General features: G+C 33.2%; 1 protein-coding gene across 1 annotated transcript; it reads left to right on the top strand.

Annotated features, from left to right (window-relative positions):
• The first annotated feature begins 9025 nt into the window (after window positions 1-9025).
• Window positions 9026-14215, top strand: LOC128224237 (uncharacterized). The gene is made up of 2 exons (XM_052934028.1): window positions 9026-10025; window positions 10296-14215. The coding sequence occupies exons 1-2, from the start codon at window positions 9326-9328 to the stop codon at window positions 10331-10333; spliced, it is 738 nt and encodes a 245-aa protein (XP_052789988.1). The 5' UTR covers window positions 9026-9325; the 3' UTR covers window positions 10334-14215.
• Window positions 14216-16622: the final 2407 nt, after the last annotated feature.

The raw sequence follows: 16622 nt of genomic DNA, 5'->3' as shown, positions 1-16622 counted from the left end.
AACAGCACTAGATAAGTGCATCCACTTCTCTTTTTAAACAAAATTTTAAAATTTTCTTCTCAGAAACCGCTGGCCAAATTCGAACATAATTTCACAGAAATACCTCTTAGGTGAACTTGTATCAAATACCGCAAGGTGTAGGGCTAGTTCTAACTAAATGCCTATTTCAAAAACTTTGAAAAACCACCCTTCAGAGACTATTGGCATAATTTCGAAATATTGTCACAAAAATGCCCCTTATGTGACCCTTTATAAAAATATTACTTATATTTTTATTTTTTTATTTTTTCAATTAAATATAATTTTTTTCGTAATAATTTTATTGTTTGAATCATTGAATATATGAACTTCAAACTTCATGAACGAATTCAAAGAAACAATTTGCTCTTTTGCGACAAGTCTAAAAACGGGACGTATTATAAGGTGAGCGAAACTCTATAACAAATCCGATATAGATTGACATTTCTGTAATGAAAAAGTTTACAATATAGACCATCTTTGGGCGAGATCCCACTGTATTTTACCGTGGCCCTGAAAGCGCATATTTAAATTCAAAAACGTCGTTAAAAACAATTGATTTTACTGAATAAAGAACGTTTTCTGTCATTATCACTCGAATTTTGCTCGTTAACAAACCTTCATAACAGACAGCAAACGGACATTTACATTAATATTGATCATCAATTACATTCAACTTATCAAACAAATTATAATTGCAATATACATTGATCCTGGTATATATCTGCTCATATTTTGCTAATTAACAAATCTCAGTAACAGACCGAAAACGGACATTTTATGCAATTCTTGATATTGACCATCAATTAAATTCAAGTTATCGAACAAATTCAAAACTGCGAAAGACATCGATCTTAATACACAGACTACCAAAACCTTACAGTTTTTTTCCGTTACAGAAACATCTGACATAATACAATCATCATGAAGAACACTAATTGAAAATTGATAACGAAATTACTGATAACTTTATCTTGAATTTGCTCTTAGCTGTAAGGCGATTATCGAATTGAAGTCTTGTTAAACTCCTTACGCAGGTTGAACACAGAGGACTCTAATCCTGCCAGACATCAGCCCTGTGTTTAGTTCATATATCAAAGAGCATACACCAAAAGGGTACCAACAACAAAAGCCTTTGCTGAACTTGGGGCAGGATCAATAGATTTTCTTAAAACATATATGTCACGCATGGCAACCAACTAGTAATTTGGCATTAAACGTATGTAGGATAATTTATGGCATTCGAAACCACTCCACCAAGTGTGAAGACCGTATTTCAAAGCGGTCATTTGTTATCATGACCATCCGAGTTTAAGGATCTACTCTAGTTATCAATGAGACACCCTTATTATGTCCAAGGTCATCACGACCATTATCTTTGACCCCCTGACCTCAAATTCAAACGGGGTCTCCTGCTAGTTATTACCGATCTCCCTTTCACTTTGAGGATCTTAGCACCAAGCGTTCTCTAGTTATCAATCGGACAAGCTTTGATTTACCGACCTACCGACCGACCGATAGATCGACATGTGCAAAGCAATATGTACTCACTTCTACGAAGGGGGACATACAAATAACTTTATGCAAAAAATTGACAGTTATAAGAAATAAATGTAGATTTATTATTACGTAAGTAATATATATTATGTTGTACATCTATAACACGTCAAGATGAAGTGTGAAACGAACAATGGAACGAAGTGACTGAATTCGATTTGTAAGATGAGATGTTTTTAGAGTTTGTTACTATTTTCAGGATTCCGGCAAATGCAATTTCATTCATTCAGAAGCAGTAGCTGTGATTTGCATACTTGCAAACATCATCTTTACGGTGGCATTTCTCGTTATTATTATAATCTGGGCTGTTGTAAGGCAATCTTTTACAATGCCACGAGAAAGCTTAACATGCGTTCCTTGCGAAACAATGCAGTTCTCTGCTAATACAAACCCAGGACCAGGAGCTACTGGCCAGTCTGCTGTCAAACAGAGAGACGATGGCATGTGTTGCGGACCTGCCGAAAGCATTACTCAGATGTTGTTTCAAATGGTAAATCATAATTAGCTTTGTTTAGTTGAGCTGATCAAATATTCCCGACCTAAGCTCATGACATAATTAGACATGGTTTTGTTGCAGATTTTTTTTTAAATGTATTGGAAACACTGCATTTAAAAACAAATCCCCTTTGATATGAAACATAACGCAGATATTTTTATTCAAGCTTACTATAAACTCAATACGTTTTGCAATGTTTCTTCCAAAATTTTAGAAGAAAACACTTGAACATTGAACCTACTACACTGATAATAATGCGATGTTTCAATTAGACCTTTTGACTTTAATATATAAAATTATGTGTCACTGCTTCAGTTTTATTCAACGAACAGTTAGCATGGATTCTATAAAGGATGAATAGTATTTTGACTTGACTCGTCTTCAATCTTAAACTCAGACATATATGTCAGTTTGTTGATATGGTTGTATCTTGTGTGGCATGTAGTTTAGTCAGACACCTAAATCTTATACCCTTTAGGGTATGGCTGCTCAGTATCACTACGACAGTTCAGGTCAAAGTAAGTATAAGTTAAGTCAGTGTTGTTGCTTTTCTGTCGAGTAATGCAAACGCGGGTCTTTTAACAGTGAATTCATCTGTTATTTTGCGCATAGTTAGTGAATATGTTCTTTTCTCATTTCTGTCAACTACATATTTATGTGTATTTTATTGCATATTACAGGTCTCATTGACATAGCAGAAGTGTATGCTGACTGTGAAAGAGAAACACTTGACAAGCAGCCCATTGCTAAAGTAACTGGGATTGTGGAGTTCAAACCTAGCTACACTGTTAGTGGTAAGAAAAGTTAACATAATGTCTCAGAACGTTTGATATGCGTGGTAGCATCTATTACCGGATAATGTATTTAAAAAACTTTATTTCAAGGTCATCACAAGGTCCTGTGGAATAAAAACGGTCTCAAATTTTACATATTAAACAATTGCATCCACTTGGAACTCGAAGGCGAAATATTTGTGCGGCAGGCTGGCTACTACATCGTTTCTTCGCAGCTGAATCTACGACGACGAAATGAGATAGGCACACCGATAAATGAAACCAAACCAACGACTTTCATTCATCATGTTGATCTCCTTTCACACAAATATGGCACAACGGGGGTGTTGATGCAAACCAAGAAATCAATTGAAAGAAATGGTGTATACTTCACAAGTTTCCTGTCCGCAGTTTTTAAGTTGAACAAATATGACAGGCTCTCTGTGTCCATATCGCACCCTGAACTGTTAGACATTGACAATACATACGATCATTTTCTGGTTTATTACACTTATGATCTGCCAAACTAAATTACAATTGAATGACATTTTATGTTAACATATAAATTCAACGAAACTAAGTAAAAGAAAATAAATTTAAATGTTTCCCTCATTAACCTCATAAACAGTGCTCTGATCTTAACAAAAGGACGCTTGTGATAGTCAAATATGTTTTAGTGGTGTAAAATGTATGTAACGTCGATGGACCGTCGAATGACGTCATTGAAATCGTCAAGGAAGCGTTACTTTTCAGCGTTTTAGTCTGATTATTCCAAAGAAATTTGGAAACAGTGAGTTTTCATCCAAACACTGTATCGATTAGGTTGTGCCTTTATTGAAATAAGAGTTTGATTAACCAAGACTTGTTTATTAAAAAAGTGATATTATATGAACTTACCACATTCCCCTCTTAATTTTATTATTTTTTTATAATGATAAATTACAAGTTGTTGTTAAGCCACCATTATTCCACATCTTTATCCTGTGTTAACATGCAGTAATATTAAGTACTCACATGTTTTTACCTAAATATAAACTGTATAATTGAAAGACGAATGAGTTGAGTTGAGTCATAGTGTCTGTATTAGTTGTGACACATGTGTAGTTTCCGCACGTGTACTTGAATTGTGTATATGTTCATGTCAAAACTTTATTCTTTGACCTTTTTAATATATCTGCAAGTAGATATGTTCTTGTATAAAATAAAGTATAAACATTCTCCAAATATCAATTTATAGAGAAAGATTATTGTAAATAATACGTGATGTCATATTTCCGCTTTTGTATCGAGTGTTGATCTTGCTACAGGGCAAGTTGTTTATCCAATAAAGGGTATCATTTATCGCCATGCTCTTCATATGAAATGTGTTGATAAAAGTGTAACATAATTATCTTAATAAGGTTATTTTTATGATATAATTAGCTTTTAATTAAATGGATATTTGTCTTCATACTGAATATTTAGTAATTATTGTAGGGCATATTTGTTTGTTAATAAATGCGGAAGTGGTTGACAGCCGACCTGGTACAAATGCACAGTAATGCCAAAATTGTCATGTTAATTACAAAAACATGTATGCTTTGGGTTGTTAAGCTGTCACATTTGCCTCATATTCTTGGTATTTAAGTTGTATCTTTTCCCTGTGAAGTCAGAGAGAGGACCGGGTGAACTCCCGGTTGAGTCCTTTTTGGACTTGGGAATGAGATTAGAACGTTATATATTCTAACAGAGAAAGGCTTATTGATCTTATTTTTGTATTACAAATGTCACTTGATTGCTTTTCATATTGTGTTTCTACCCATAGGCCAACAAGCATTCCAAGTAACAAGTGCTGACTGGCTACCAAACTTCGCCATGAAGTACTCTGTTCAAGGGAGGCAACAATAAATATATGATCCGTCAAGTAACCGAGCTATCTCCCTTTGTACTACTTTGCATAGACTTTTTATAATGATCGTTTTAAACCTTCTTGATAAAGAAGGTCATACACAGTAAAATCCCTCTTATGGTGGCTTTTAAAGAACGTCAATTGTTCGATAACGTCATTATGCTAAATGGAATGCTTCATTACTACGCAACAAAAAAAAACACAAACAAACTCGAAACTATATACATGTTTTATTGACGCCAATTAAGCATTTGATCGTTCTTTGCTACCTTCGCTTCTTCTGAGGATATACAAAACCAGAGTTAATATATCGGTATTTAGAATTAAAATCATTCTTTGAAAATATTTGCTCCCCTTGGAAAGATTTATATTAAAATAGAGATTGTTATTTTTGTGGAGATTCCATCTGTATGATCGTCTAGACAAATGTAATTCGACCTTGAATAATAAAACATAAAACAGTTTACTATGTAAAGCTGTACGCGCTAATCTGCATTCTGACATACATTTTAGGTATTTTGCCAAAGTACTTAAAGTGATCACCGATAATAGCGACAGATAATACTTCACTATGTTTGAATTTGGCTTGATACAAGTATTCGATGACATGCATGTATTTTCGACGTACTATTAAAACATTGATTTCAGATGAAAACAGTTCAATGTTCACCGTACCCTTTAATACGACAAACAAAACAAGCATTGTTTCACAAGTTAATGCAATGGTGACTCACGTTATGGCCGACATTACTGTATGAGGATAACTGTGTTCGGATATGGTATGGCGTACTTGTTCGGGCCAAAGACTATAGCGAATATAAATATGTTGCCGCAGACAATCTTATCGTTTATAATGGTTTGCATGCGTTCAATACGTAACAAATATCACGAATGCGTGTATATTCATATTATCGATTCCATTTCTTCTAAATTCATGATCATTTTCACTTGTTGGTCAATTGGAAGTGTTAACATTCTTTAACTTGAAGTGACCGACTCATTTCTTAATAATCTCATATTATCAGAAAATTGGCAAAACTGATTGAAAAAGTTTATTTGATATTATTTGATGACCATATCTCATAATTATAAACTTTCTAACATACATTGTCTTTTGAGTGTATTTATAAGTTAAATATGTTGTATGATTTTTGTGGAGAAGTTTATTATCAGAGACTGGTCAGCTTTTATTTTGCCAAAAATGCTTGGCGGTAATAAAGACAATTATTGAATTAAAGAAAGTTATTCTTTTGGGAAAACCCCATGATATCCGTTTGGATAAATAGTGATCACCAAAAATGGCGACATATACTTCTGCGTTTAAGTTCGTTATGACTCAGATACATTTTTGTATTCGATCGCATGCATGTATTGTTTAAGTACTTTGTGGTCACATAACTTGGCCTTTGGTACACTGATTTCAGATAAACTATGCAATGCCGATACTACAAATGTTTTGGGTGGGTCATTATTTTACCGGTTTATTGTACGTACATTCCAAAGTCAGATTTGGTAGGGCGTACGATTTTCAGGCCAGTAAATAAGAAAATATTTATATGTTGCCGCAAACAATCATATTAGTTCGAAAGATTTTGCATGCATTCAATACATAATAAATACCACGTCTGCATGTATGGTCAAATTCTCATTTTCATTTCTGATGTTAATTTTTCACATTTAGGTAATTGTAAATGTTTACGTATTTCTCAACTTGAAGTGACCGACTATTTTCTAAATATTATCATATATCTGTCATATTATCAGAGATGTTTGACAAAATTGATCGAAAAAAGTAATTTTGCATTCTTCAGAGAATAATATATATGTGACAGGGGTGCTAACGTCATTTAATTCGCGACGGTTAAATATTCCTATACCGTCGCAAAGTTGTCCTCTTCTCCACTCAGACAAAGAACGTATTCCTAAAATAAAAACTTCCCGTTGAATTCTGATAAAAAAGCATGACGGAACTTCCATTATTGACATTCTGATGAACCTTACATCTATGTTTTATTAAACCTATTTATTAATAAAAAAATGTTTTTATCTATTTGTTATCTTTGTCTTTAAATATAATGGAGATTAGAATAACATTAAAAAATCAAACAATTTAACATAAAGCGCCAAAAAATCCCTTACAAATTCACAATGTGTTATATTACCTTTTTGACATTCATACCATGTGACTCATGGCAATTATTTAAATAACGAACGTTGAACAAAGATTGCGCGCAGTGAAAATGGATATACTCTATAAGTTCCATCCGATTATACTAAACAAAAGGTAAGCAGTTTATACTTTTTTTTATTAACATTTACATAAAAGTCTAGATCAATAGATATCTTAGATCGCTTAACGATGTTGTAATTTGACACTTGATTATAATCGACGCCTGCTTATTATAATAATTGTATCCTTATCGAATAGTGCATTCAAAGTAAAGCGATATCCTCTTCAAAGTCACAGCAAAAGGATTTCTATCTGGAAGTTTGGAGAAATGGTTAATTGTAAGAACAGTATTGTTTATCAAATTTATATTCATTCTCCCTTCACCTTGTTCGAATCGCATACAGTAACATAGACGCCATTTATCCATCAGTATATTTTACTTATTACATATTCTTAATTACATCTATGAGTATAAAAACACGATTGTTTAGTAAATTTGAGTTGATTAGTATTCTCGCTTATATCTTTATTATGTAAAAACGTAAAGACGTAGCAAGGCTTGTTTATGGGCTAGTATTCAGGATATGATGATGTTTATTCCTCGGGCTACTGGGCCTGCCATGCTGTTTAAACACTTCTATAGTGGTAGCAATAGTTAGTAATTGTAGAATTATTTATAGAAGTAGTAGTAGTAATAGGAGTAGGAGTAATAAAAGTAATAGAAGTAGTAGGCGAAGGAGTATGAGTAGATGTAGGTGTATTATCAGGAATAAGAGTAATATGAGTAGTAGGAGAAGTATGAGAAGAAGTAGGAGGAGAAGTAGGAGTAGGACTAGGAGTAATAAGAGCAGTAGAAGTAGTAGGAATAGAAGTATGAGTATAAGTAGGAGTAGTAGTACTGCTGCTGCTGCTGCTTGTGGTGGTGAAGGTGGTGGTAGTACTGATGATAATAGTTGTGGTTGTGGTGGTAGTAGTAGTAGTAGTAGTAGTAGTAGTAGTAGTAGTAGTAGTAGTAGTAGTAGTAGTAGTAGTAGTAGTAGTAGTAGTAGTAGTAGTAGTAGTAGTAGAAGTAGTAGTAGTAGTAGTAGTAGTAGTAGTAGTAGTAGTAGTAGTAGTAGTAGTAGTAGTAGTAGTAGTAGTAGTAGTAGTAGTAGTAGTAGTAGTAGTAGTAGTAGAGGTAGTAGTAGTAGTAGTAGTAGTAGTAGTAGTAGTAGTAGTAGTAGTAGTAGTAGTAGTAGTAGTAGTAGTAGTAGTAGTAGTAGTAGTAGTAGTGGTGATGGTGGTAGTACTGGTAGTGGTAGAAGAAGTATTAAGTGTAAGTGTAAGTGGTAGAAGTAAAAGTGTTAGTGGGAGTATTATACGTATTTGTTGCTACTCTAGTAATAGTTTTATTAAAGGTGTTGGAAGAGATGTGTTACTTGCACGATGTTTTTTGTTTCACGAAATAAAACCAAATAGAAAATTGCAATATGGTACAGAATGGTATCCTCATTGTCCATACTAATCAATGGCCAATAGTATGCCTAATTAAGTAAGGCCTTCAATGTTATCAGATGCAAATTTAAGGCCTCATAGATCTTGCTTCGGGTAACCATTGTGTAAACCAAGCGGCCATGGCATAATTTACTTGCGCAGACTTATTGCTATCCGTGAATAAAGGCCACAAACTTTGCATCGGTGTCGATGATAAGTGGTATAAAACTAGTTTATGGCTTGACTCGAGTGGCCGATCTTATGGTAACACATTTGACTGTAAATCTGGGGGTCGCGGATTCGATTTTCCGCCGCACCACTTAGAATAATACTCGTCATCTTCCGCGAGGTATGTTAAATTGGTGTCCCATGTGACAGTGCTATAGGTGCTTGTTTAAGAACCAGGGTAGCTCTAACCAGGGTTAAATTTTGCCTATGCACCATGCTCCAAATACGTAATATGACTTACACTTTTATCGGAGCACCCGCCGAATTAACATTGCTCGAGTGCGGGAATAAATAAACTCCAGACTTTCACCGGATATCAAAGAAACAAGAAGCGAAACATAAGCCGTCACCATGCTAGTGAAGTATTCCATTAAATGCTATCAGCAGTAAAAAAAACCGCCAATTTATGTCCATGAGCATACAACCCACATAATAAAATATTATGTATTTGAGGCATTTAAAGACTAATGCGCAGTTGTATTCATGATTGACAAACAATTGGCATGAATTCAAGTTTATATTTACATGAAATGAATACACCATTCAAATTTTACAATAATCGGAACATAATCTTCTTCCTGTATTCAGTGCGGTGCTTTCAGTCGTCTGATATAAGCATGCTTTCAACTCTAGTTTTGAAATAAGTTAAAAGTTTAACACTTCTGGAAAATATATTGTTTAGGCAATGGTATATATATTCTAGCTCTGAAAACGTAAAAATCATGATTGGAAATTTAAAAGAACTTATATCTGCAAAAAAAAACATTATAAAGCAAGTAAAGGCCATTGGTCGTGAGATGAAAATTGTGGAACAAAATTACAGAACAGCTAATATCGTAACAAAATCTTTGTCCATTGTGTCAGGAATTATTTCTGTGGGACTTGTGATCGCAGCACCATTTACAGGTGGGCTAACTGGTACAGCTGCTGTTGCTGTCACTGGGCTAGGGCTTGCTGGGTCATCTGGATTATTACTAGCAACATTCCTTCAACAAATAACGGAGAGTGGGCTGTTGCAACAGTTACAAGAAGCGATTGCACGAGATCAAGCAGCTACAAAGCGTTTCAAGCATGCTTTACGGGCCGTCAGGGAGGCACAGAGTTTAATGAGGAATACTGCAACTTTCATTTCCAGTGCAAAAAGGCTTGTAAAATCTGCAGACGTTGCGATGGATACGATGCCCATTGCAAAGATGGCAACCAAAGCTAGCGTTTTTCTGACAAAAGCTAACTTTGTTATCACCGTCGTAATGATTCCAATGGACTTAATTTCCTTAGTTGATGACTTAAAGAATCAAAAAGAGGGTCGATTAATGACCTTTGCAAAACGAGTTTTCGACATCCTGGCTGTTCTTGAATCAGATTGCGCTGATTTAGAAATAGTCGAAAATGAATATAATGAATTTTTCCCAACGACAACTGGTATATCTGTTTTAATTTATAACTTTCATATAAATGGTCAGATTCAGAGAAATTTATTTGATCAAAAGTTATAACCAAAATATGAATGCAATCGCAAGATTTAAAATAAATTACATGTACATTATTGTATATCAAAATAATTGGGTTGAATTACTTTCATTATGTCGGCGAACGTTTTGTTTTGCTTTAAATAATTCTTTTAATGTCACACGTACAGAGAAAAACATTCTAAAACATAATTGTAATAATTGCCGATCTGTTCAATTCCAGAGGAGCCTGTTTTGCAACGAGTTAAAGCGGAATTGTGAATTGAAATATGAAACTACGATTCATAAAAGCGGATAGCATGACAATCGCAAAAAGAATGCAGTGTTTTTTTACAATCAATTTAACAGAAGTACGGTTGTTAATACATATATATGTATCAGTTTGAACATTTTGATTATTTTAAAGTCTTGAATCAATGACTTATTTCGTGTGTTGATTTTAGTGTGATTGTATCTTATCAGCTTGATTCATATTTTGATTTTTATATATCATGCTCTGCGTTTTATATGTTTTTGTACATAGCAGATCATCATATTTGATTTAGTTCAAACATATCTTTACAACGATTGTGGAACAAGTTATTACAACATTGTATTAATCACTCTCGTGGCCCGATTTCACGCGATAGTGGGGTCTTGTGTTGTGGGGGAAACCGGAGAAACCGGAGGAAACCCACTTGTCCGGCTTGGTGACCACGAACCAAAATCACATGCGCCCGAGCCGGGAATCGAACCCGGGTCGCCTAGGTGAGAAGCGAGTGCGCTAACCACTGCGCTCACCGGACAACCTACATATTTGATAATCTACTCATAACTTATCATTATATTTGATCATCATTATCATACTAATAAATTGTTATCGTTCATTATTACCATTGACATTTTGCTATTTGGGAAACATTGTTCCCGACAACGCGAAAAATAAAATGCAAGTACATACCAATTATGTTTGAAATGCACACTACTACGTTGACTGATAAGTTCTCATGTTTGGGAAAAAGTAGGACTGATTGTCACTGTAGATTGATGATTTTACACAGGTTTCTATTAATCTATTGATAATTTTGACAAGACTCTAAATCGGATTTAGTTTGCCTTCGGAATTAAAGTTATTTGCTTAACAATTGTGTTTGTCCGGATACGATGCAGTTTACTTTTAATTGGATATGAAAGTCGGAGCGACTCGGCGTCATTTAATTCGCATACATTATAGCATTTGCTAGGTGTTACATATTCATTATAATGCTGTTATCATTGTGCATAAGTTATCTATTAGTTAAATAACATACATATATCTACATAACTACAGTACTGTTAAGACCAAACTTGACAGTTAGTGAACTTCTTGTTCACTATCAGTTCACCATCAGTGCACTTCGTAGTGCACTAGGGTAAGACAAGGGCAAGACCAGGAAAAGACTAAATGTAGACAAGGGGCTGACCAGATAAGGCTTCTTCAGTCTGTCATAAAAGCTATATTTACAGTGAAACTTAGAATGATGTGTGTAGTTTAAACAGATGTTTTAATGTTAATAGAATAATTATAATCCATTTGGACCTTTCATGTAATTAATATAGATTTATTAAATTAAATAACTGATGTTGTTTTATAAAAAAGAAATTGTCAAAACAAAGATATTTAAAAAAAAATTGTTTTCTTTATAAATATGCTTTGCATTATTTTGATATTAATTGATAGGTATAATGATATAACTTTGGTTCTGGGTTAAAGGGTTTCATCTTCAAACACTTATTGAACATAACGATTAAATGAATTCATGAGCCTTTATTTAAACGTTTTCACAAGGTGATAATTACAAATTGTTCGTTATTTGAAATAGTTAATCATCAAAGTTCATGCCTTATTGTTCCAAGCTCAAACTGAAATTTTTGTGCCGTTGTTGATTCATTCAAAGGTTATATAAACCAAGATTTTCTTCCATCTATTCTAAAACTTTCAATTTTATGTTTATTTTTGTTTAACAAATGTATTATGATTTAAGGTGACAGCCTAGCAGCAATCATGCATTATCGAATAAGTACACCATTAATTATAATAGTATATTTTCTAAATTGTACCCAGATTTATTAATTGCATTTCTGATTTGAAACACATAATAAATAAACAAATATTTTAGAGGTTTTGTATAATTGGTTCTGCTGCGACATTATTAAATGAAATACTATCCATTGAAGGCTACCCTAAGCCTTCTTTAAGTGCCCCCCATAGTACACAATTCTGTGTATTGATCTTTATCTTTATTGCCTCCTGCAGATCTGTCAGTGTTTGACTTATTGTTTCATTTTGATAACTTTTTAAATCATATCAAAAGCATTATAACAATGCTTTAGAGTAAGAATAATGTTAGATAGTATTAATAATATCCCATTTATATGATTTATATCATACAACATAAATGTTTAAATGTTACTTTATTTGTTTATTATTTACTTCTCATCTGTCAAATTAATACATCGTTTATGCAAGAGTATGTTGTGTATTAATAAGACAATGCTATTTTCTACTGTCACCTCCAAATGGCCCCGGGCCAATAAACAATACACAGGAAATTGGCCCTGCAATGACAGCAGTGCAATAAACAAGGGATACACAGCAGAGAATTAACATGACAATCTTCTTAAAACTAGGCCTTTGAAGGAAACTCAATAAATGTTTTACAAATTTGGTTTTAGAGAAGAGATGGTAACAAATATGTTTTTATAAAATATGGAAAATAGTTTATAATTTGTGTTGCAACTGCATTATAAAATAAAAATACTATTTCTTTACGACACTTTTCATCATTTGTTAATCAAATTGTTAAGATGTTTGAGTAGAGATATTTAATATTTACCATGCATATCATGTATTTTAACATCAAATAGCAAGTTTAATAGCACTTATATTCATTGTAATGCCTGTTTAATGGTTGGATGCATAGGATAATTCCCTTTTTTAATGTAATCACAGCAGGTATGAATAAAGTATGAGTAAGCATTTTATCATTTTCTGAAATTCAATTTTAATGCCTGGTAAGTGGGCCATTAGGTAGGATAATTCCCTTCTGTGCTCTTTTTATAGATAAAGATAAATGGATACATTCAGTATCAAATGCTTAAACTAGGCTTTTAAGATGTTTATTTATGAAAAATAAAGAAATTAGTCGTGAATATAGTTAGTAACATATATACAGGAAAGTTACAGACAATTGCAAATTCATTTAAATAAGTATTTATAAACTTTTTGATGAAGTTATAATGTAATGTATGTATGAAAAAGCTGTTTCTGAAGAAATAGCCTGAGCTTCTATTTTTAAATCTAATTAAGGGTGAGGTATTTTTTTATCAACACTTCTTCTTTTAAATTAAAATTACCTTTTTTATCATAAACATTGGTTTTGCATTCACAGTTTGAATATATAATAGTGCTGTTCACTTATATACTTAGGACTCAGAATTATTATTTTGTAATCACTAATTGACTTTAATTAAATGTCTGAATTACCAAAAAAAATGTTTGGATGTTACAATAGTAGCACAATTATATGTATAACAACCCTATTTTCAAATATTGGCTTACAAAGAAAATTTATTGTATTTATTTAAGAAATGTTTTATTCTTATTTCATCTACATTAGAATTTAAAAAATGACAAATATGACAAGTAAATGATGGGTAGAAACCCCTTGTCTTTAGTTACTGGCCCATTAAATGATGGACATCATAAAGTCATCAATAAATGCAGTATACTAAAATGTTTTGTCACAAGTTAAACAATGAACTACTAGAGAAAATGATCTTATCAGTAAAATTAAATCAATATAGTAAGGCCAATCTGAGTGGACCAGGAAAATCAATACTGGCTTATCTAATAAACTACAGACTACATTAGTTTATCAATAGTGCACAAATTGTTCACTAATAGTCCACTCCTAGTGAACAAGAGTGTAAAGTTTGGTCTTAATAGTACTGTATAAGCTGTAGATCTTCAACTCATAACTTCTCATATATTATGTGTTTGTATTTGCACAATTCTTATTGTGTTGTTGTTGTATTTTGTGTTTTTTAAACTGTTACAAATTCATAATACTTTTCATAATCATAGAAAAATACAGTTTTGGAGGAATAAATTATATCTTTCTGCCTGTTGTTTCCCCCCATGATATCCAAGTACTACAATAACAGTGCGACTCAAAGACTAATTTTATCAACGCGGCTCTAGTGCAATCGATTTAATTGGTCTGAAGTACACAGTTGGTTGGATGGCCATATTTATGAAATTATTATTCATTTTGTTCTATTTCTTCAAAGATTTCTTATCATAAGTTTTGTTCTTGTTTACGCTTTATACACCAAGGCCTGCAAAGGGCGAAGCGTGGTTAACAACCAGGACGTTTTACAGATACCCTATATCAAATGTTCAAGGACTATCGACATGGCGTGTTATTTAATTGCAATCACAGGAACTGATTAATGTTTTTAAATTTAGGTGATAATTATCAAGCTATCCATGACGCCACGTTTAAGAAACCTCCTATGATTTAATTCAAATAACTTTTAACCTGGGAATTCCTTATGTCAAACTGTATGATAGCATTCACAAGAACATTTTGTCCATTAGTTGCACATATCTTAATTCTTCTTAAGCTCACAATAAAATGCATTTAACAATTCATATGCATACAGTATCTGGAAAATAAGAAAATATGCCGTTGTAGGACGTTAGCCGAATTCTGAATTATTATTGACTTGCCTTCAAAATAATGTTGATAAAATGTAAAGAAACAGACGACACATTGGATCTTCTATATTTGTAGTGCGTGTATATAAGGCCTAAAAAAAATATGTCTGTTTCCTGTAACCCGACCGACCGTATTTTTTTACCGCCGACCGCAAATTTTTTATGCCCAAAAATTCGAAAGGTCAGATTTTAGCGATCTCTGGCCTGTGGTATTACAACGATAATTTAGTCGTGTCCAGATTCGTCGCATAGTTACAAACGTTTCCGGTTTGACATTTGTAGTATGCGTCAGTTTTGACCCGGGATATTTCGGTGTGAGAGTCGGTATCATCTGAAAGGAGCCTCAATGCATGATCTGAATGTTTGTTTAACCCGCAAGAGCAATTAACACCCGAAGAATGCAGTGTTTTTTTACAATCAATTTAACAGAAGTACGGTTGTTAATACATATATATGTATCAGTCTGAACATTTTGATTATTTTAAAGTCTTGAATCAATGACTTATTTCGTGTGTTGATTTTAGTGTGATTGTATCTTATCAGCTTGATTCATATTTTGATTTTTATATATCATGCTGTGCGTTTTATATGTTTTTGTACATAGCAGATCATCATATTTGATTTAGTTCAAACATATCTTTACAACGATTGTGGAACAAGTTATTACAACATTGTATTAATCACTCTCGTGGCCCGATTTCACGCGATAGTGGGGTCTTGTGTTGTGGGGGAAACCGGAGAAACCGGAGGAAACCCACTTGTCCGGCTTGGTGACCACGAACCAAAATCACATGCGCCCGAGCCGGGAATCGAACCCGGGTCGCCTAGGTGAGAAGCGAGTGCGCTAACCACTGCGCTCACCGGACAACCTACATATTTGATAATCTACTCATAACTTATCATTATATTTGATCATCATTATCATACTAATAAATTGTTATCGTTCATTATTACCATTGACATTTTGCTATTTGGGAAACATTGTTCCCGACAACGCGAAAAATAAAATGCAAGTACATACCAATTATGTTTGAAATGCACACTACTACGTTGACTGATAAGTTCTCATGTTTGGGAAAAAGTAGGACTGATTGTCACTGTAGATTGATGATTTTACACAGGTTTCTATTAATCTATTGATAATTTTGACAAGACTCTAAATCGGATTTAGTTTGCCTTCGGAATTAAAGTTATTTGCTTAACAATTGTGTTTGTCCGGATACGATGCAGTTTACTTTTAATTGGATATGAAAGTCGGAGCGACTCGGCGTCATTTAATTCGCATACATTATAGCATTTGCTAGGTGTTACATATTCATTATAATGCTGTTATCATTGTGCATAAGTTATCTATTAGTTAAATAACATACATATATCTACATAACTACAGTACTGTTAAGACCAAACTTGACAGTTAGTGAACTTCTTGTTCACTATCAGTTCACCATCAGTGCACTTCGTAGTGCACTAGGGTAAGACAAGGGCAAGACCAGGAAAAGACTAAATGTAGACAAGGGGCTGACCAGATAAGGCTTCTTCAGTCTGTCATAAAAGCTATATTTACAGTGAAACTTAGAATGATGTGTGTAGTTTAAACAGATGTTTTAATGTTAATAGAATAATTATAATCCATTTGGACCTTTCATGTAATTAATATAGATTTATTAAATTAAATAACTGATGTTGTTTTATAAAAAAGAAATTGTCAAAACAAAGATATTTAAAAAAAAATTGTTTTCTTTATAAATATGCTTTGCATTATTTTGATATTAATTGATAGGTATAATGATATAACTTTGGTTCTGGGTT

The sequence above is a fragment of the Mya arenaria genome, chromosome 17 (assembly GCF_026914265.1).
Source record: "Mya arenaria isolate MELC-2E11 chromosome 17, ASM2691426v1".
In the NCBI taxonomy this organism is placed as follows: Eukaryota; Metazoa; Mollusca; class Bivalvia; order Myida; family Myidae; genus Mya; species Mya arenaria.
The sequence above is the reverse complement of the archived record's forward strand: the minus strand, read 5'-3'. Positions and strand labels throughout refer to the sequence as shown.

What these genes read in the sequence shown, in the direction of transcription:
- LOC128224237 (XM_052934028.1), top strand. Translation starts at nt 9,326, where the DNA reads ATGATTGGAAATTTAAAAGAACTTATATCTGCAAAAAAAAACATTATA. An exon ending in ATTTTTCCCAACGACAACTG is followed by an intron (nt 10,026 to 10,295) that starts GTATATCTGTTT and finishes GTTCAATTCCAG; the next exon opens with AGGAGCCTGTTTTGCAACGA.